Genomic DNA, 20,313 nt, shown 5'->3' with positions numbered 1-20,313 from the left:
TGGGCTGCGGTTTCCTTACTATGTGCAATGGGGATAATAAAACCTTCTTCAAAGGGTTGTAGGGGGAGTAAATGAGATAATATAGCTAAAGCAGTTAGCACTGTGCTTAGGTTGAGATAATTGGTGGCAACTTTTTTTTTTTTTTTTGACAGAGTCTAGCTCTGTTGCCCAGGCTGGAGTGCAGTAGTGCAATATTGGCTCATGGCAAACTCTGCCTCTGGGGTTCCAGTGATTCTCCTGCCTCAGCCTCCTGAGTAGCTGGGATTACAGGTGTGCATCACCATGCCTGGCTAGTTTTTGTATTTTTAATACAGATGGGGTTTTGCCATGTTGCCTAGGCTGGTCTTGGACTCTTGGCCTCAAGCAATCCATCCACCCCAGCCTCTGAAAGTGCTGGGATTACAGGCCTGAACCACGACGCCCAGCTATACAACTATTAAGTATTAATGCTGTTATTATTATCATTTTCCTCTTGCACGCCTTCATCTTGTGCATGCACTTAGAATCCAAGAATTCTACATCTAGAAGGGCCTACAGGTCATTTAGCTCAGCTAGAACCAAAAAGTGTTTATTAGAATCCTGGTCTCACCAGATGCTCTGAGAATAAAAGAGTTCTGTGGTCAAATCGATTTGGGGAATGCTGCATACATCGCCCCTTGGTAATTTATCCATTAGCATGCACATTAACATCTTAAAAACTGTAAGAAGCCCTGCAATAAAGAAACTGGTTTAAGTTTGTTTGATTTAGTGTTTCCTACATTATTTGACCACAGAACAGCTCCCTACCCCATCTAAGAACTAACATTCTCAGATCAGGGAATGCTAATTTCATTTAAAGTATTTATTTTATAGATGAGGCAGCTGAGGTCCCAAGAAAGGATGCAATTTACCCAATGCCACACCCTAGACCAGTAATAGAACTGAGGCTCCCTGCCTGCTGTGGTGTGGTGGCACAGACCCTATTCTCTTTGTGCCAGGCCCTGCAGTCCCCTTCAATTTAGTGCTCAAGTTCAGTGCATGATCGGGGTGGGGAGAAGCAGGGCTGCTGGCTGGGGATGGCCTTGGGAAGGTGGGTGAGGGAGTGTGAGTGGTTTCCCACTAGAGAGAGGGAAACTCCTCTGGTACTGAGGTCATTGGCCCCTTCACAGGGCTGGCTGGGGACCAAGGGAGAGTGACACTGCCAAGCCAGTACCTAGTACCAAAGCCATTGCCGCCCTCCCACCCCTAGACAAGTACACAGGCTCCCTAGGTGAACATGTTAGTCCTCTGGGAGGGGTGGCAGGATGCACCTTTGGAACTCTGCTGCATGGGACTCTGGACCCTAAGGGGATACATTTCCCCACCTGACCCCGACCGTGCGTGGTCTCCTGCCCATGCCCAATCTGGGGATCAATCTTGGTTTTGCACCACTCAGTTGGAGCCTCCTCTTCAGAGACTAAGCCCTCTAAGCCTCATCTCTGACCTGGTCCCTGCCCTGATCCAGAGGAATCCAGGGCAGGAATCAAGAGGATCTACATTTGAAGCTAGAAGCCAGCAGGGGGCACTGGCACCGGGCTAGGTGCTTCCTGTTCTATTAATAATTCAGACTGCCCTCCCCCTACCCCTTTGCTGGCTCTGGTGTGGAAGCACCAGCGGGCCTCCTCTTCACTGGGCTTCCCAGAAACAGCCCTCCAGGTGCTGGGGCTGTTCCTGGGCTCTGCCACTCTTTCCTTTGCTGCCAGAACCCGGCAGGACCCACCTCGGTGCTGACCTGGCTCAGCAAAGCTGCCCAAGGGCTGGTAGGGCATGAAATATACAGAAGGGGAGATGCCCCCCGGGAGCTAGTCTCCACACAGGACCACGTTCGACTCACAGCCCCTCAGAATTCTGCCACCAAGGTCCCAAGGGAGAAAGAGGAAAACGCTGAAACTGGGCCCCCTTTCCTCCACCATGAAAAGGAGGTGTGTGAACCAGGTGTCATCTTTTCCTCCCACAGCCTCTCTCAGGCCTTGGGAAGGAGCCTCAGGGAGGAGAGTGGAATAAGGAGTGTGTAGCTGGCACGTCCTGGGATCAGGGGGAAGCTGCAGCAAAGCCTCAAGTTTTAATTGTTAAAGTTAATTTTTTTTTGTCTTTTCACTTTCTTTTTTATTTTTAATAGACAGATAATAATTGTATATATTTATAGGGCACAATATGATGTTTTGATACCTAAATACATTGTGGAACGATTAAATCAAGTTAATTAACATATCCCTCATCTCACATACTTATTTTTTTGTGGTGAGAATATTTAAAAATCTACTCTTTTAGCAACTCTGAAATATATAGTGCATTAACTATAGTCACCATGCTGTGCAATAGATTTCAAAAACTTATTCCTCCTCACTGAAACTCTGTACACTTTGACAACATCTTCCCTAAACCTCAAGTTTTAATTTATCCCCAAATGACAGTTTTTTGTTTGGAAGCCATCCTCTGAACAGCATAAGATGCTGATGTGGGACAGCGTTCCTGGAGGTTGCCCAGGACTGCTGAGCACCTGGAGCTAGAGACGGCACGAGCAGGATTCAGGCAGGACTGGGCCTCGCTGATTTGATAAGAGGATAAACTATGGGGGATCTGTTACCACTGCCCCATGCCCTCTCTGCTCCCCTGCACACAGGCACCTTATAAGCAATGACCCAGAGACTTATGCGCCTCCCTAATCTGGAAGGAAAGAGCAGCGACCCAATCTCTGGCATGTCACTCATGGGTGGGCATTTCACGTGATTCTGCAAGAGACTCTGACTTTTGACCCCTGAGAGTAAAGCAATTTTTCACCAACTTCACCAGAGCCCCAGGCAATGGAGCAGAAAATCAATATTGTAAATAAAACCCCGGCCCCACCACCCAGGCACCCGGCACAGGCCAAACCAGCCACTCACCAGTCTCAGTGTTTTCGTGCTCGGTGTCGGTGAGTGTGAGGTTGGAATTGGCCCGGCTGGACAGGCAGGAGCTGCGCCCTGACCGTGTGCTCCGGCCCCACAGCCGCACGGGGTGCTCAGGGGACAGCACAGTGTCAGCCTCCATGTCGGCATCAGAGCTAGCCCCCACGGAGTAGCCGCAGTGGGGGAGGCCAATGTCTGTCCGGTACAGAGTCCCGTGAGGGGGCGTCACTTCTTCCAGCCCCAGCTCCCGCAGGGTGAAGTTGGCACCTGGGAGGAAACACAGGTGAACTTGGTTAGGGCACTGAGAAGAGGTCTGCGTCTGCCTCTGCCTGAAGCCTGGCCTTCTTACCCCAGGGCTCACTGTCGTTCTTTGAACTTGCTGTGGCATTCTATGCCCATGCCTTTGCTCAAGGGATTGCCTCTGCCTCGAGGGCTTTTTCTGCCCCCTCTTCACCAGCCTGAACCCTCCATTTCCCTTAAGCCTCAATTCAAATGGCGCCTGCTCTGTGAAGTCTACCCCAATACCAACACCTGTGCAGAATTCATTATCACTTTCTCCAAGCTCCTTCCAGAGTCCTTGGGCCTGGTCATACCGCACAGCAGAGTTGTTTAAGGGTCTACCCTTCTGCTGGAGGTGACCTCAACAAGGGCAGGCACTGTGTTTTGCTTATACTTATTCTTAAATCTCTGTTCCTAGAACAAAAATGCAGTACTCAGAAGGGGCTCAATAAACGCTTGTTAAAATGAATTGAGGGCTTCTTTCGGGTCTCCTTTTCAAGGGAGGACTTGTCAGCAAGTCCTGAGCAGGGCAGAAGCCCAGTCGATGAGATGTAAATGTCTCCCTGGGGGCCAGAAGTTCCTTTCTGGCCAGGTCAAGAAAGCCTGAAGCTTGAGAGTGAAGAAGATGGGGACTGGCAGAGAAAAGTCAGCCTCACACCAGGAAAAAGGCTCTGCCTGCTGCTTCCTCATCCCAAGTGGGTCTGTGGTGGGGAACTGGCAGAGACAGGTCTCTTGAGGGCTTGGGCAGGCCTGGCAATGCCTAGGACAGAGGCTGGGGAGGACGTGGGTAAGAGAAGGTCACCTAGGATTAGTACTTGAGTGACAAAGAGAATGCTGACTTCATGGAAAACTAGCCTCCCTGTCACTCCTGCATGTGAATTCAATGTCTATTCAGGGACAGCTTCTCCCGTACTTCTAGTATTTCCAGGAATGTGTTGGAAGGAAAAGGAAGAGGGAGCATACAAAGGCAATAAGGGTCAGATCCCACTTAACGTGATGATCTGGAGAACTGGACTTATAATCAGGCAGAACCCACATTTAAACCAAGTCACGCTGGCCCTGGGCCTGTACTGAGATACAGCGGTGAATAGGATACAGTGCCCAACTTTACAGAACTCTCTGGCGGGTAGGAAAGACACAATCAAACACATGATTAAGTGCGCAAGTTCAAAGTGGGGAGATCCACAGAGTGTTCTGGGAGTGCAGGGGCAGAAGGTGGGATATTGGGGTGAGGAGCTTAGAGGAGAGGTTTGCGATGAGAGTGAATGTGGAGAATGACAAGTTAGAAGGCAGAAGAGGTGGATGGCCAAGCTTTAAAGGCCTCCTTGGCCAGGACTGAATAGGACAAGCCTGCAAAGGAAAGCAAGAAAGAACTGCCGGAGAGGTAGGAGGGGAGCCAGCAGAGATGCCATCTTATTATAATGGTGTGTCTCACTCTTACAGATAACCTTGTGCTCCCCGGGTGTGTCCTAATTATCTGAATCCAACACCTATCACACCTGCTGCAGAGTAGGTGCCCTGTAAAAGTTAGGTAACCACACCCATGCACACATACACAGACATGCACGCACACAAGCACACACACGTGCGCATGCACACAGTGCACACAAACATGAACACACACGTGCACACACACATGCACGCACACGCACACACGTGCCCGCATGCACACTTGAGCACACATGCACACACGCGCACGCACACGCATGCACATGCACACACGTACGCACAAGCACGCACACGCGCACACGCACACACTCTGGCAGTACTCTGGACAACAGATAAGGGGACAAGGAAGCGGGGAGGAGAGACCAGCTGGGGTGCTGCTGAAATGCAAGCTGCTGCGCTAGGCTGTGGTGGTGGGTGGAGGTGTATCTCAGGCCTCCTACTCAGCTGGCTCAGACTGGGACAGCCTTGATGCCGGGTTAGTCATGAAGTACTTCCACACAGCTTGGTAAATAACTTGTGCCAAGCCACCTCAGTGCCTCCTTCCACACCCAGTGCCTTTCAGCCTCTGCTCTGGCTGCTCCAGCCCCTTCCCAATACCCCCAATCTCCTCATGATCCAGTTACTAAACAAAGGGTTAATGTCAGCGGACCAGGCATAAAAGAAGCCTGTGGGCTCTGCTCAGTGGCCAGGCAGACATTCCGATTGGTTAGAGGCTGGGCGAACCAGATGTTAAGTATTTTGCATACCACTCCTCTGTGCCCTACTCCAATCTGCCCTCCGATTTTGCTCTCCTTCTAAGAAAAAGGAAATGCCAAATTAGAGCCTAAATTCCTCAGTCTGCTTCCTGCTCTCCCTGCATATCACACTCCCTGGCCGCTCTCTGATCTACACTCCTCTCTCCTGTCCTGCTCTCGCCCCCTGTCCCCATCCACAGTTCTATCTGTGCTCTGTTTGGCCGGCCATCTCAAAGAGAAGCCACTCACATGTTATGAAGAATGACTCTTACGTTAAGTAAAAAATCAAATTTGTTTGCAACAAACAGCCTGGGCTGCATTGATTTCCATCTGACTTGTCCTGCATACCCTTTTAAGCAGTCAGACTCAGCATCAATACAAGTGAGTTAAGACATCTTGGGACTGGGGAAACACAAGGTAAGGGCTCACTCTAAGGGTTCCATGATCCTGTTGAGCCAGTCAGCTCCTCTGATGTGTGAGTTTGAAAGATTTACTTCATCCAATTTAAGAAGTCCTCATGGTTTACTTGCTTTATGTCCTTTTTGGCCTCTTTTCTGAGGCTGGGGGCAAAAGTTGACATCCCATCTCACTCAACATCTAGCTGTGCAATCTCGGGCTGGTGATCACCTGAGCTTCAATGTTCTTGTCTTTAAAATGAGATGATAATGTATAACCTGCTACCTTCAGAGGATTTTTGAGGATCCGGGGTGATAATTTGAAGGAGAGTATTTTGTAAACTGCTACGCACATGCCTGCCTCAGAGATGAGAATGCTTATTTGTTATTTACAAAGACAAGGAGCTGCCCCTTCCCTGAGCCTCATATGCTAGGTCCAAGCCAACCGGGGCTCACTGAGCTCTGTCACTTACGGACAGGACGGGGCAAGAGAAAAGCTTTCAGAGACCATTTTGTCTCTTCTCTTCAGTGAGATCCAAAGATGACAATTAATAACAGGCGGCATTTCTGAAGCATCTGTTCTGTGCCAGGTACTGGTGTCAAGTGTTTTATTTACAATTCTCATCAATCCTCACCATCTATTAGGTACTGTTTATCCCTTTGCACAGGTGAAGTAGCTGAGAATACTAAAAATGGCAGAGCCACAATTCAAATCTAGGTCTGTTTGATGCCAGAGTTGGAGCCTTCACCATAAGCTGGGAAGGGGACTCCATTTTTCAAGCCTCACAGGCAGAACAGGTCAGCTTTCACATGGCTACAGGCCTGTGGGAGAGAATGGAAATGAAGAGGTCATAGGTGCGCTCTGTGTGTGTGTGTGTGTGTGTGTGTGTGTGGCCAGCTCCTCTTACCTCTGTGATCTTGGGCAAATGATTCACCCTGGGGTTGTTATGAGAATTAAATAACATTGTCAAAATGCATATAAATTACATAGCACAGTGCTCAGCTGACCTTGTCTGTGAAGGGGGAGAAGGGCAGAGCAAAATCACGGTGGGCTGCACAACTTGTCAGGCATTGGTCATGACCCAACAGGCATCAAAGAGGGCTCAAGCCTCTGCAGGCGAAAAACAGGAATCACCGAGGCACCAGGGTAGGAAAGAAATATGATGGCAGGTCTGGAAACCTGAGCAGTTCAGCAGGGCTGGCCCATGAGTGGTGCAGTGTGGAGAGTTAGGGGACAAAACAAGTCTAGAAAAACAGAAACAGATTTGGGGAAAGAGTTCTATGCTAGGGGGAGCTCAGTTTAAGGGCAACAAGGAGTCACCCCCAAGCTTCACCTGGCTGCAGTACAGAGAATGGCTCGAGGCAGGCAGCTCTGGGTGAAGGGGGGTGGTTGTGGTTAATCCTCCAAGAAAAATGATAATGGTTTGCACTGGGAAGTGTCAGAGGGAATGGCTAAGAAGAATGGATTTGAATACTGGGGCAGGATGGATAGGCTTTGGGGACTACTGTAGGTAGAAAGTGCAGGAGAGGGAGCCAGGCACCAGAATATCCTACAAATTACTAAGTTTTCATGTCTAACCATCTCAGGAAGGTCTTCCTCTCAAGGTCACACAAGGCTTGACACAAAGAAACTGCTAAATACGTTTGTTGAATGAATAGCAAAACTAGGAGCTGACATTTATTCAGCACTTACTTGGTATTATCATGCTTACCACTTAAAGGCCATCTCATTAGGTCCTCACGACAATTCAGTGCACTAGGGAGGCTTCTCACGGCCATCAACAATTGAGGACTGAGGCTTAGAGGGGAGCCTAACTCAGCTCTAGGCAGGTAGACAAACACTGGAGCCCAGCTCCTAACCACCTCACTATGCCAGGGAAGTGGGTGAGCAAGAAAATAAATGAACTAAGCGTGAACTACAGGGCAGGCTTTTTACCAGGTCCAAGTGCCCAAATGGCAGAGACTTGCTGTTGATGCGGCACCCCAACTGGTGTTCCAGCTCACCTGTTCCACGCCCACCTGCGCCACGCCCACCCGAGCCCACGCCTACCCGAGCCAAGCTCACCTGCGCCCGGGCCCCGCCCCCTCAGCCTTGCCCTCACCTGTGCGGCAGAATTCCTCGGCCTCCTGCGGCACGATGTCCTTGACGCGGCTGCCATAGGCTAGGCGGGCGTCCTGGTCGTAGGCCTTCAGGGTCTCGCTGGAGCTGTAGGATTTCTGCGGGGCTTTGCCCTCCTCGCTGTCCGCGGACGAGCTGGTGTAGCGGCGCTCGGCGTCGCGGCGCCGGGTCAGCGAGCGGTAAGGCTTCCTCTCCTTCACGTCCATGGCCTCCGGCCCGCGCTCCTCCACATCCACAAACAGGGTCCTCGCTGCACTCAGGGCCGAGTGGTCTAGAGCCAGGGAAACCAAAGATAGGGCGTGAGAGGCAGAGAACATTCCCGGGTTCATCCTGGTCCTGGATTCACCCTTGCAGCCGTGTGGACAGAGAACCCCAGGCAGTGGAGGAGAGGGTACCGCACCACCACCAGGCAGCCCGTAAGTGGCAAAGGAAAGTCGCACCCAGGACCTCTAATTACAAATCCTGCCCCTTTCTGCTACTTAAGCCTATTGACCTTGAAGAGGCCTCCTCCAGTGATGGGCACCGAGGAAGCTGACAGCAAAGGCCAAAGGGCACTGGTGGTTAGTAATATTCCTAGGTAGGAACCAAGCCTGTTTGGTTCCCATCACATCCCACGTGGAGCAGGGCCTGACCCAGCTCTGGCCCAGGGCTCCTTAAAAATTTGTGAGATGAATGATTGCATGCAAGCACTGGGGTAAGCACTTTGCATATATTATCTTAGTAAATCTTGATACCTTCTGAGATGTTATTACTCTCTCCAACCTCTTTGGAAACGAGCTAAGGTATAAACAACCAACCCACACTTACCACTACCAGATGATTATATAATTATTTGCTTTTTGCCTATCTCCTTCTGCTAGTCTGTAAGCTCTATGAGAGCAGAAACTTTACCTGCACTGCTCACTCCTGGTCTCTAGCACCTTGAGCAAGGGCTGGTACACGGTAGGCGCCTAATAAAGATGTGTTTAATTAACCAGCTAACCATCCTCATCTGACAGATGAGAAAACTGAGACTCAGAACCCCCTTCAAGGTCACTTGGGTGTCAAGTAAAAAAGCCAGAATTGGAACTCAGATCTGTTTGGCTCTAAAGCCTGCACTTTTCCTATTCCATTCTGCCTCCCTGAGATGTCTCCTTCCTACTCTTAGTACACAAAAGTGCCCTTCCAGTTACTCAGAGAATGTCCCTCACCTCCAGACTTGCCCATCTCATCAGTGCCACCATCAGCACTGGGGAGCACAGTGTCTGCCCCATCCATCTGGGTGTTGCTAGAAGGTCTGACTGGTGGGAAGCTCCTAATAGCTCTTTCTCCTCTTTTCCCCATCTTGACCCTTCTGCCTACACTGACACCCCTGGATTTTTGAGTTGTGATAGCACCCTCTTTCTCCCTCCAAATGTCTTCTTTTAGCTCTGGGGTAGCAAACACAACCATACACGGCCAGGAGTTCAATACAGAAGGAAAGCAGAACATCCTCTGCAGAGACATAGGGCATCACTTAGTTTTTATGAAACACAACCTGCTCAGTTCTGGCTTTCCATTGCTCCATCTTTCAGAGCAGCATGGGTACACAAGACATTCCCCTGCTTCACTGTCCAATTAGAGAAACAGCAGAGCAAGAGCTGTGATAAATGCTGCCAACATCAGATCTCAGTGTCCAGGGTGGGGCCTTGACAGCTGGGATGGTGGGTCTGTCCAAGTGCTTGCCTGTGCTGCAAAGTGGGAGTGTGGGTGGGAGTGTCGGGGGGTGGGGGTGTCTTGTGAATTTTTAAGACAAGCTGGAAATTTGGAGTTAGATATAAAAGGTATGACTTTAAAATATTGATCTATTATTATTATTTAATTTTAATACTTTGCAGGCCAAACAAAACAGACTGCTGAGTTGAATTTGTTCTGAGGCTCACAGTTTCCAAATTCTGCCTTTGATCATGGACATCAGAGGCAGCTCTTTGGCCCGTTTTTCCAAGAGTGCAAACATTTGTGATTTTATTGGTGCCTCATAATAACTGTGAAGTAGAGATTACAATTATTTTCATCCCCATATTATAGATGAAGCTACAGTGACCCAGGGCCATATAGTCTCCTGCCTAAGGCCACATGGTGAGTTAGTTGCAAAGCTGGCACTAGCTACATAGACTGCAATGCCTCGGGATTATACCTAGATCCAATTAAGATGAATAGGTGACACTATTTTGGTTCCCGATTCTCAAAATATCCCTGGAAATTAATGCTGGGGCAAGGGGTGTAACTCCAGACACACAGAAATCAAATTATATTACTGAGGCTCAAACCCAGAGCTCTGAGCTCTGCCATCCTGTTGCTCAGTCTCCCAATAGCTGGCAAGATGATAGTCCTCCGAGTGTCTGAGAAGCAGGACCACAAGGAAGATCAGTGATAGTACCTTCTACTCCAGGGTTTTTAAAACTTTCTTGACTGCAGTCCATAATTAGAAAAACATATTATGGCCAGGCATGGGGTAGCTCACATCTGTCATCCCAGCATTTTAGGAGGCGAAGTGGAAGGATCACTACAGGCCAGGAGTTCGAGACCAGCCTGGGCACAGCAAGACCCTGTTTCTACAAACAAATAAACAAACAAAAATTTAGCCAGGCATGGTGGCACATGCCTATAGTCTCAGCTACTCAGGAGGCTGAAACGGGAGGATAGCTTGGGCCCAGGAGGTCAAGGCTATAGTGAACTGTGATGGTACCACTGTATACTCCCTGCTGGGCAAGAGTGAGACCCTGTCTCAAAAAAAAAAAAACAAAACAACTACAATATCTTACATAATGACCCACTACACACATTGATGTATGTGAATGTGTGTGTTTATATGTATAAAAGAGAAACAAAAGATTCACAAAAGTTATTGCATGATGAGAAATGCACTCTGATATGTTCTATCTCATTCTCTTTCATTTTTAAAAAATGACTGATTATAACTCTAAATTGGTATCACGACCCAATACTGGCTTTCAACCCAAAGCACTATTCTGGTATAATTTGAATGAGGATTTATGGCAACTGCTGCCTCTGCCTGTTTATTTCTAACCCCTGAGTGACAATAATGATGATGATAATAATAAGCATAAGTACTCCATAATGTTAGCCATTATTAATATGACTCACTAATAACTCATATTAATAATGGTTTTAACAATATAGCTAATAGCCTCTTCGTAGCTAATATTTAATTATTGCTTGCTTTTACTATGATTATATACAACATCTTTAATCCTCACCCCAACCGTGTGATATAGGTATTATGATTCTCTGCAAACTGCAGATGAGAAATTGTGAGGTTAAGTATGCTGCCCAAGGTTACATGGCCCTGGCATGGTGGAGAAAAAATTGTGATCCTGAGGTTGAACTCAGCAAATGGGTATAACTGCTATATGGGCTGTGCCAGGGGAATTTTTGAGGCCCAGGTCATGCTATTGTCCTGCTTATGCCCTCTAGCAGCCCTGCTGAGCCTTTGGGGTCAATTCTGGTCAAAATGAAGGCTCTTGTCAATCTGGCTCACCTCGCTTCCATCTTGCCGAGCCACTTGCACTTTCCTGGATGTGAATTCTGTGGCCTCTCTGACTTTGTGCATGATGTTTCATCACTGCACATGCAGCCCACTAGATGATCTTTTTTTCACGTCTGCCTCTCCCCTTGACTAGAGTTCCTTGAGGGTAGGTAGGCTTGGTATCCGGTGCTCACAAAATGCCTGTTAAGTGCATGCATGAATGAAACTACTTGGCAGCTACTTCATGTCTTCTTATTAAGCCTCAATAACATAAAATATTAGTAGTTCACTACCAATTAAGTAAATTATTACGTAAATCTAAGGCTGAATTAGAGGCATTGCTCAGATGTATTCTTTTTTTTAGATTTCAAAGGTAGCCCAGGCTTGAAGTATGCATCCCCCACTGACCGGCTGAATGACCTTGGGCAAGTTATTTAACCTCTCTGTGCTTCACCTTTCTCATCTGTAAAACCTCTTAGGGTTGTTTTGAGGATTAAATGAGTTAATATGTGCCCCTAGCATATACAGTCCGTGATACACAATGAATGCTCAATAGATGTTAGCTATTATTATCATCAGAAAAAACAAACACATTTTCTTTTTAAAAGGCATAATGTAGAAAGCTACGGGTAAGTGTCAGTTGTAACTGGGGAAGGGGCATCCCCTCAGAAGCATATGTTAATAAGGCTGAGAGACATTTTAGGCTGTTAAATTGGTGGGCGACTATTTCCTCTTATCAGTGTGTGCCTGTTGACTGAAGACATTGGCATCAAGGCAAAGGCTCAGTAACCACAAATTACTAAGAACATACACACCTAACGCACAGCTTCCCTGTCACAAAGCTGAGGCAGGGGGAACATTCCCCTGGTTCTCATTTCCTTAAAATTTTTTTTTTTCACATTTTAGGCTTAATATAGTAATTCAGCAAATATTTACTGTTTTTGAACAGATGGGAGGTCAGTTATGGTTCACATTCAAATTGGCATTTAACAGAGCGAGAAAGAAGAAGTTGGGGTGAAAGAGGAGTGACAGTGGAGAAATGCTCCCTTTGGAGCAAGGGACTTCAGTGCAGTGACCTGGAGCCCCCCGGCAGAAGGACAGAAGGAATGCTGGGGAAGGGGCCCACCTCAGACCCTGCAACCCCCAGCCACAGGCTCAGGGACAGAAGCACATGGCACATATCCATGCCTAAAGGTGTTTGCTCCCTCCTTACCCGCCAACCTCTGGGTTCCCCATAAAACCCATGAGCGTGGTGACATCCAAGGCTTCTGGAGATCTGAACTTTCCTTGTCTCTCTCTGCTTCCTCTCGCTGCCACAGAGCAACCTGTCTCCCGCAGACTCACATGCTCCATTTCAGTTGTGCAGGACTGCCTGCCATTTGCCCGACATCCCATACTCTTTAATATTGCTGAGCCTCTGCAAGTGGTGTTAGGTGGACTCACCTAAGGGCGGCACCAGGAGGAGATGGGGGCAGGGTCACGTTAGATGAGAGGCCAGAGTGTGTCTTCCCTGCCCCCTCTAGCTCTCTAGTCCTCTGTCCATGCCTTCTCCAACACGTAGCCCCTCCTCCAGGCCTCCACTTCGTACTGGGCTCTGCTAACATCTTCCCCTGGCCTCATCTGTGTAGGCCCAGGGGTGTGCCAGTTTCTTGCTGTTGCTACAGCCCAGGCGTCTCACCATCAGGGCTGGCTCTCAGACCGTGCTGCACCTCCGTCTCTTCATTAAAGTCTGTTCCTCTAAGCCATCTAGAGTGAACTCTGTTACCTGTTAGGATCCTGACCAATGATACAGCTTCACCCCTTACTTTCTGTTGGCTTTCAGCAATCATCATCATCATCATTGAACTAATAATAACACCAGCCACCACTTACTCAGGGTTTGCCATAGGCCAGGCACCGGTCAAGTGCTTGAGATGATTTCATTTAGTTCTCACCATTTCTACCTCTGTGAATTGGTCCCATTTTACTGATGAAGAGCCTGCGGCTTAGAGAAGTAAAATAACTGGCTTGCAGTCACACAGGAAGAGACTCAAGAGCTGGATGTGTCCAACTCCAAACCTTCTTTCCAGAACCCTCTACCCTGACAGTGATAGAATGAGCTCCAGGCTAGGAGTAAGGCCTGTCCTGGCCACCTCCTAGCTGTGTGGCCCTGGGCACAGGAAGTTTAACTTATTCCAAGAGGCTGAGTTTGTTAGATGTTTTGTAAACTGTAATGTACTAAATTGGTATAGGGGATTGGAAAAATATTACTGTCAATGCCATCATTATTATTGTGTTGTTATTTCTAAACAACAAATCATGTAACTACTTTAAACCTAGACCAAATTAGGCAGGTGAGAATGTTTTGGGAAGCTCAAGTAGCAAATATATACCTAAGGATCAAACTAGCAGGTCAGTCATTGCAGGCCTCGGGCTAAACAAAGAGGCTCCAATCAAGACAAAGAGCATGTGGCCCCCAGGTGAGCACATTGCCACTGACCCCATCTGTGAGATGTGCAAGACCCTGGCAGGGACTCGGCCTGCCAGCCTGCTCCAGAGACGGCCCAGTGTTCTGAAACTCTTCTCCAAGCAAAACCTGAGCACCACAAAGGTGCCTTAGAGAAGAATTAATTGTCACAAACTGCTGCAGACCAGTCTAGTGCTGGGCACTGGAGGTTCCAGAGATGAGCGGGTCACAAGCCCTCCAGTGACAGCTCACCATCTCTCTGGGGTGTCAGCCGTAGGGACCATCACCGTCAGTGACAAATGCTTTGATAAAGTATAAACTGCAGTTTTATAAGCTTGTTCTTACACTAACGTGGGTCTTGGTTTTGGTGTCTGTGGAGAAGGAGAGTAGGCCCAGAGGAGAGGAGGGAAGAAGACATATGTATCGAGCACAGTGCTTTTCACATACCCCCATGAAAGCCATAATTATTTCTCATTTTTGAGGCCAGGCTAAAAGATCCGCTTATTTGATCAAGTTCACACAGCCAGTAAAGGACAGGGCTGAGACCTGAACCCAGACCTTCTGACTCTAAAATCCATGTTTGGGTGGTTGTATGAGTCATTTTCATGCTACTGATAAAGACATACCTGAGACTGGGTAATTTACACAGGAAAAGGGATTTAATGGACTTACAGTTCCACATGGCTGGGGAGGCCTCACAATCATGGCAGAAGGTGAAAGGCACATCTCATGTGGTGGCAGACAAGAAAAGAGAGAGCTTGTGCAGGGAACTCCCCCTTATAGAACCATCAGATCTTGTGAGACTTATTCATTACCATGAGAACAGCATGGAAAAAACCGGCCCCCATGATTCAATTACCTCCCACCGGGTCCCTCCCACAACACGTGGGAATTCAAGATGAGATTTGGGTGGGGACACGGCCAAACCATATCAGTATGTTTTTTTGTTTATGTCTTTTTCCTTTACGTGAAGCTGGGCTTGGATGGTTCTGGAAGGTTTGAATAGGGACGTGAATGTGGGGAGGCCTGGGAGCCCCCTGGTGGTGATGGTGATCAGGGGATCATTGAAAACTACTGTTAATTGAACACCTCCTCATGTGCTTGGTACTGTGTAAATTATTTCAAATCCCTAGAATAACTTGGTAAGTTAGGTATTATTCTTTTATTCTTTGTTTTCTCATATTTACTCTTATTTTATCAATGAGATAACGAGCCCAGAGATTAACTGGCTTGCTCTAGATCACATGGCTTCCAAGTGTCAGGGTCTAGATTTGAAACTGAAGAAAATGTTTGAACCTCAAGAAAAGGATCAAAAACCTAGTTCCATAGGCTCATTCATTTGGTAATCATTGCTAAGTCCCTTTTCTGTCCTAAGTGCTGCAAAAGATCCAAGGAGGAGTCACAGGAGACTCCCTTCTTCTCTCCTCCCCCAACTCCCAGTTCCTACCCTCCTGTGCCAAGCCTTGTTGGAGGCATCAGAGGACAAGACAGATGTGCTTTTGACTCCTAGATGCTTCTATACACCGGGCAAGTCAAACAGAGGGAGAGGCAGGGAAGGACACCACAGGGGCCTGCCCCACACCCAGGCCAAGGTGGGTCAAAGGTGGAGAGACCATCAGGGACTGCTCCCCAGAAACAGTGACATCTAAATAAAAACCAAAGAATGTCAAGTAAAAGATGGTTTAGAGGTAAGGAGAGAAAAACGTCTAGATCTGTGGCTCTCAAATTTCTCTTGCCTGCAGTAAAAATACACTTCTATTGCAATCCGGGATACACACATCTACAATTTTTTAACTAAAACAAAAATTTCATGAAAAGATGCTGAACCTTACTGCAAGGGTGAAATCTGATATTTTCTTCTCTACTTAACTAGAATTATGAATGAGATGCCAGCCTACAACCTGAAAAACACTGTCCTAGATCACAGCGTGGAAAAATGAACCTGGCACAGACAAGAGCCCAGTTACATCCCGGGAGTTCAGACTCTGGGGAGGGAAAGAGGTTGGAGAGAAAGCTTGAGAAGTGAGGAGGGAGCAGCCTGGTAGAAGAAATAAAGCAACATCCCTACATGGTAAATGTAAGTGGACAGTAAAATGCAAAATGCATGTGGCAGAGAGAGCCTGCACTCAGAGGACCTGGTAGGGAGCGTGCCCTGCAGCTAGTTTTCAGAGGCCCTGCTGCCTTGGGAGGCTGGAGCTGGTCTGGAAGAATGGCAAGAGTGTGGGGCCTGGGAGAAGGGGAGATATGGGAAATAAAGCTTTTGGTGTTTGAGGAGAAATTCAAGAAACAAACCTGGCCCCTTCACATGGGTTCCAGCAATATTTATGAAGGGGCAGGGGCCTGGAGCATTCACAGAGAGACTTCTACAGACAGTACAGTGCTCCAGGAAACCTCTGCCCCTGCCAAAACCCACAGGGAAATCGGGGCTGTTATCACCCCAGGTTACCTCGCAGCCTCAGGTACAGCCAGAAACGAGCCAGGAAATTGACTGAATTCCTACTGGACTAAAGTTTTATAAGTTTTCCTTAACATAAGCACAGGGTGATATTTTTAGTTCTTTGTGTGTCAAAAAGGGCCCATAAATATTTCAGAGCTAAAATGTGTTCCACAAAATAGAAGTCCTGGGTAGCATCTGTGTGTGTGTGTGTGTGTGTGTAAAATCGTGAATTTTACTTTCCTTATTCCTTCAAAGTGTGGTCTTTGAGTCCTTTATTTTAAAGTGGGGGTGGGGAGGATGGGTTGTGGTGGTACCTGTTCTTATACCAAGTATTGTGTTGGGCTTTGTGCAAACCAGAGAAGGAGGCACTGCTATCCCCACTTTACTGATTTAGAAACTGAGAGTAGCAAAGTGATGCTCAAGTTCACACAATACACCAGGACTGGAATCCGGGAGCTCTGCTTCCAAGGTCTGTACTCTCTGTTGTAGCACCCAGAGCATATTTCTCTGGCACTGTCACTTTGGGGAATCCCTGGCCTTTTTCAACAGTGAGACAGTGATTATAATAATGGTGGCTAAAAGCAAGGTCTTTATATGCATTACCTCACTGAGTTCTCATCACACCCAAAACCGTCCCCATTTTATCGACAAAGAAACCAGGATTTAGGGAGGTGAAGTATCTTGCCTGGAAGGCCACAACAAAAAAGTGACAGAGCTAGGATTCAAACCTGTGTCTGTCTGACCCCAAGGTTCAAGCTTTTAATCATAACCTACAATGCTTCCTGCATAGGTCATTCTATATTCTAATTGGCTTAAATGTTCTATTTGTTCTTTCACCTTTTAAAAAAACATTATTAATTCTTCTGATGAACTGAGTCAGCACCTGGCCTGGACTCCTGGGAGAAGTGCTTTTACAGCTGCTGCTTGACACGTGCCCTGTACAGAAAGAGAACTGTTGGGACAGAGACAGGGCTTTCCTGGGAGCGTGGTGGAGTGTGGCTGTGTGCCCAGCCTGGCTGCAGGGACATCCCTAATCAGCAGCTGGCAGGCAGGTGACAGATGGTGCTGCCGTCTACAGAAGCCATCTTGCCCTTCTGTTAGAGAGCTTGTCAGAGGCCAGGTATCAAAGGGCAGACAGCTGCTGTATGGGCACTGCTTCTGTGATCCTGAGCTGCGGAGCTGGGAGGGCCCCATCAGAGCTGCCTGACCCCCTAGAGGGCTGGGCATGTGCAGGGCCCAGGACACAACAAGCCTTCCATCAACAGATGGTATTATGGTGGCTGTGTCTTCCAGATTCCTTGATCTATATCCTTCCTGCCCCCAAAGCCACATAGGAGCCAATGATTCCCTTTGACAAATGGTGGCATCTTAGAGTCGGAAAATGTGTTAGGCTGGGCACGGTGGCTCATGCCTGTAATCCCAGCACTTTGGGAGGCCAAGGAGGGCAGGTCACTTGAGGCCAGGAGGTTGTGAGCAGCCTGGCCAATGTGGTGAAACCCCATCACTACGAAAAATACAAGAATTAGCTGGGTGTGGTGGCCCACACCTAGTCCCAGTTACTCAGGAGGCTGAGGCATGAGAATTGCTTGAATCTGAGAGCTGGAGGAGGTTGCAGTGAGCTGAGATTGAGCCACCGCACTCCAGTCTGAGCAACAGAGTGACACTTTGTTTCAATAAAGAAAGAAAGAAAGAAAATGTGTTAGGATTGAAAACAACATCAAAGGTCAGCTGATTCAAGCCCCATCAGGTGCCTGAACCCTCCTCAGTCCCATCCCTAGTGAGTGGTCACACCAGCTCCAAAGCTGGGGACTTTACTACCTCAGGGGGCTGAAACCTGCCTCCTTTTAGCTTCCTTCCACAGGCCTCAGCTCTACTCCTTGGGGTCTCAGGAAATAAGCCTAATGCCTTTGCCTCAGCAATAGCTCTTCCAGACTGAAGACCGGGCTGGTCTGCGTGTCTGCGTCCTCTCTTCAGATTTAACATGTCTCCCACAGTTTTCAAGCCCTCACCTTTCCGGTGACCTTTTCCTTGGGTTTGTCCAACCTTGTTCCCTCTTTCCCATCCAACAAGGCTTTATGAGATCCTAGGGTAGACCCGGGGACAAGGGGTTGGAGCGATGCAGTCTTGATCCTCGAAGAGCCCACAGGAATGTCAGAAGGACAAACGACAAACACGTCTACAGGTGATTCCAGCACAAAGGAAGCAAAAGAGCAACTGACACAGACACCCGGGGTGAGGGGGTGGGGGCACTACATCAGGTGGGGTGGGCAGCAGAGGCTGCCTGAAGGAGGAATCCCTGGGCTGGGTCTGAAAAGCTGAGCAGGGGTTAACAGGGCAGGGAGAGGAAGACGATCCCGTTTGCCGGCCTGCCTCTCCCATTGTGTTGACTGGAATCCACTGGGAGCCTCTTGGTGCAGCCCGAATGTCCCCCCTGCACCCCTTTCTCCTGTACCTGACACATGCTCCCTTGGGGCACTCCGTCCCATGTGGCTTTCTTGGAAGCCAGACCCACTGGGGCCCCAAGTACAGCTGGCCATTAGGACTCTGAGATTCCTTGTAAGCGGCACTTTGGGAAATTGCCTGTCTCTTCTGTACTTCAGGCCCCAGGGAAAAATACTTCCTTCCCTCTCACTAGAAAAACCCTTTTCCTAGAAAACCCCTTCAAGGGTCAAGCCTGAAACCCAGTTTATTGGATTGCCAATTCTCTGTAAAAACATTTTTTTCCTGACTTTGGGCTGATTCTGGGACCACACTGGGAAGTAGAGGGAAGAAGGAGAGAGGCTGATTAATCATACGTCCCCTACTGCGTCCAATCTTAACCTGTAATTACCTGGGCTCCCTATTAGGCCTCCATTCTGTGAGGTGAGAGAGGAGAGAGACATAAGGGAAACCAACATCCCAGAAAGGCAGGCATCAGTTGAAGGATTCTGGAAATGGGGAAACTCTTAGTTTTAACACAAAGGCCTCCTCAGCCTGAAGGAAGTTCTTGGTTGAACACAACAGCTGGAGGAAGGAGTTAGTCCCTCTTTTCCTCTGTCTTCTCAGCCAGATGCTGGGCCTGAGTTCATACAGCTTTGGGTCTGTGGGTAAGAGAGGATTTAGAGACATTCTTTCTGCTCTTTAGGCCCAGAGAAGATGCTCTGTTGAGCAGGGAAGGAATATCACAATGGCTTCTCCGGGTGCCATCAAGATACCTTGTGTGCACAGTAGCTTCTTGTCTTATAAAACTGCAGGTCCAGGCACATGTCGTCTATGCCCTGGGCATACCTGACACTGATGCTGTCACAGGAGCTGAAAGGATAGAAATCTAGAGGTCACCATCAGCCTCTGATCACAGCTGGGAGGACAGCAGGGATTACCCAGGCTGTCCTTCCTGTCAGAGGTGGTGTGTGTGTGTGTGTGTGTGTGTGCGCACATGCACACAGGCATGCACACATACTTAATGGCTGCTGGCCCATGCTGTGATTGTTCAGAAACCAAAAGCTCTATTGTAACTCTGTTCACCAGGCCTTTTGCTATTGAGCCCTGGGGATGGAACTGGATCAAGCTCAGAACTGCTGCCCAATGGGTGTGGGCTCGGAGTGCTCATGGCTGACACAGGTTTTAATATTACTGGTGGGGCAGGGGCAGGGCGGGCCTAGAGGAAGAAAATTCCTGTTTTTATCCCCCCAGCCCTTGTATTTCCTCCTCAGTTACTATGACTCAGGCTGTCCCTCAACTCGTGATGACTGAAGCCCACACAATAGCGGTTTGAAAGTGACCTCAAAACAGTCCTTCCCTCCCTCAGCTGGTGCTCACATGGGCTCTTAGAGCAGGTGGGGTGTCCTTGGGAAAGTCCCTGCATTGCTCTGTGCCTCGATTTCATCATCTGTTAGGAAAATGCCCACACACCTGGATCATTAACTTCAGTGGTACTTATAACATCTTGATTCTTCCCCGATGCTAAGAACAGCTTAGAGGTGCATCCAGGGTTTGCTGGGTTGAACCGAAGTGAATAAAAATATACAACTCTCCATATGCCACCTCCATGGTCCTTCTAG

At 48.3% G+C, this 20,313-nt stretch overlaps 1 protein-coding gene across 1 annotated transcript in view; it reads right to left on the bottom strand.

The window, feature by feature from the left end:
- The window catches only part of TENM4 (teneurin transmembrane protein 4), a 416,745-nt gene extending 406,381 nt beyond the window's left edge, over positions 1-10,364 (bottom strand). Inside the window, exons 1-3 of the mRNA XM_030828936.1 lie at positions 10,281-10,364; positions 7,866-8,153; positions 2,904-3,173 (exon numbers count right to left, since the gene is read on the bottom strand). Of these exons, the coding sequence (XP_030684796.1) occupies positions 2,904-3,173; positions 7,866-8,153; positions 10,281-10,323 (601 nt within the window). The 5' untranslated portion in view covers positions 10,324-10,364. The remainder of the gene's footprint in view (positions 1-2,903; positions 3,174-7,865; positions 8,154-10,280) is intronic.
- Positions 10,365-20,313: the final 9,949 nt, after the last annotated feature.

The sequence above is a fragment of the Nomascus leucogenys genome, chromosome 15, assembly GCF_006542625.1.
Source record: "Nomascus leucogenys isolate Asia chromosome 15, Asia_NLE_v1, whole genome shotgun sequence".
Taxonomy (NCBI): Eukaryota; Metazoa; Chordata; class Mammalia; order Primates; family Hylobatidae; genus Nomascus; species Nomascus leucogenys.
This window is presented reverse-complemented; position numbering and strand designations above follow the sequence as displayed.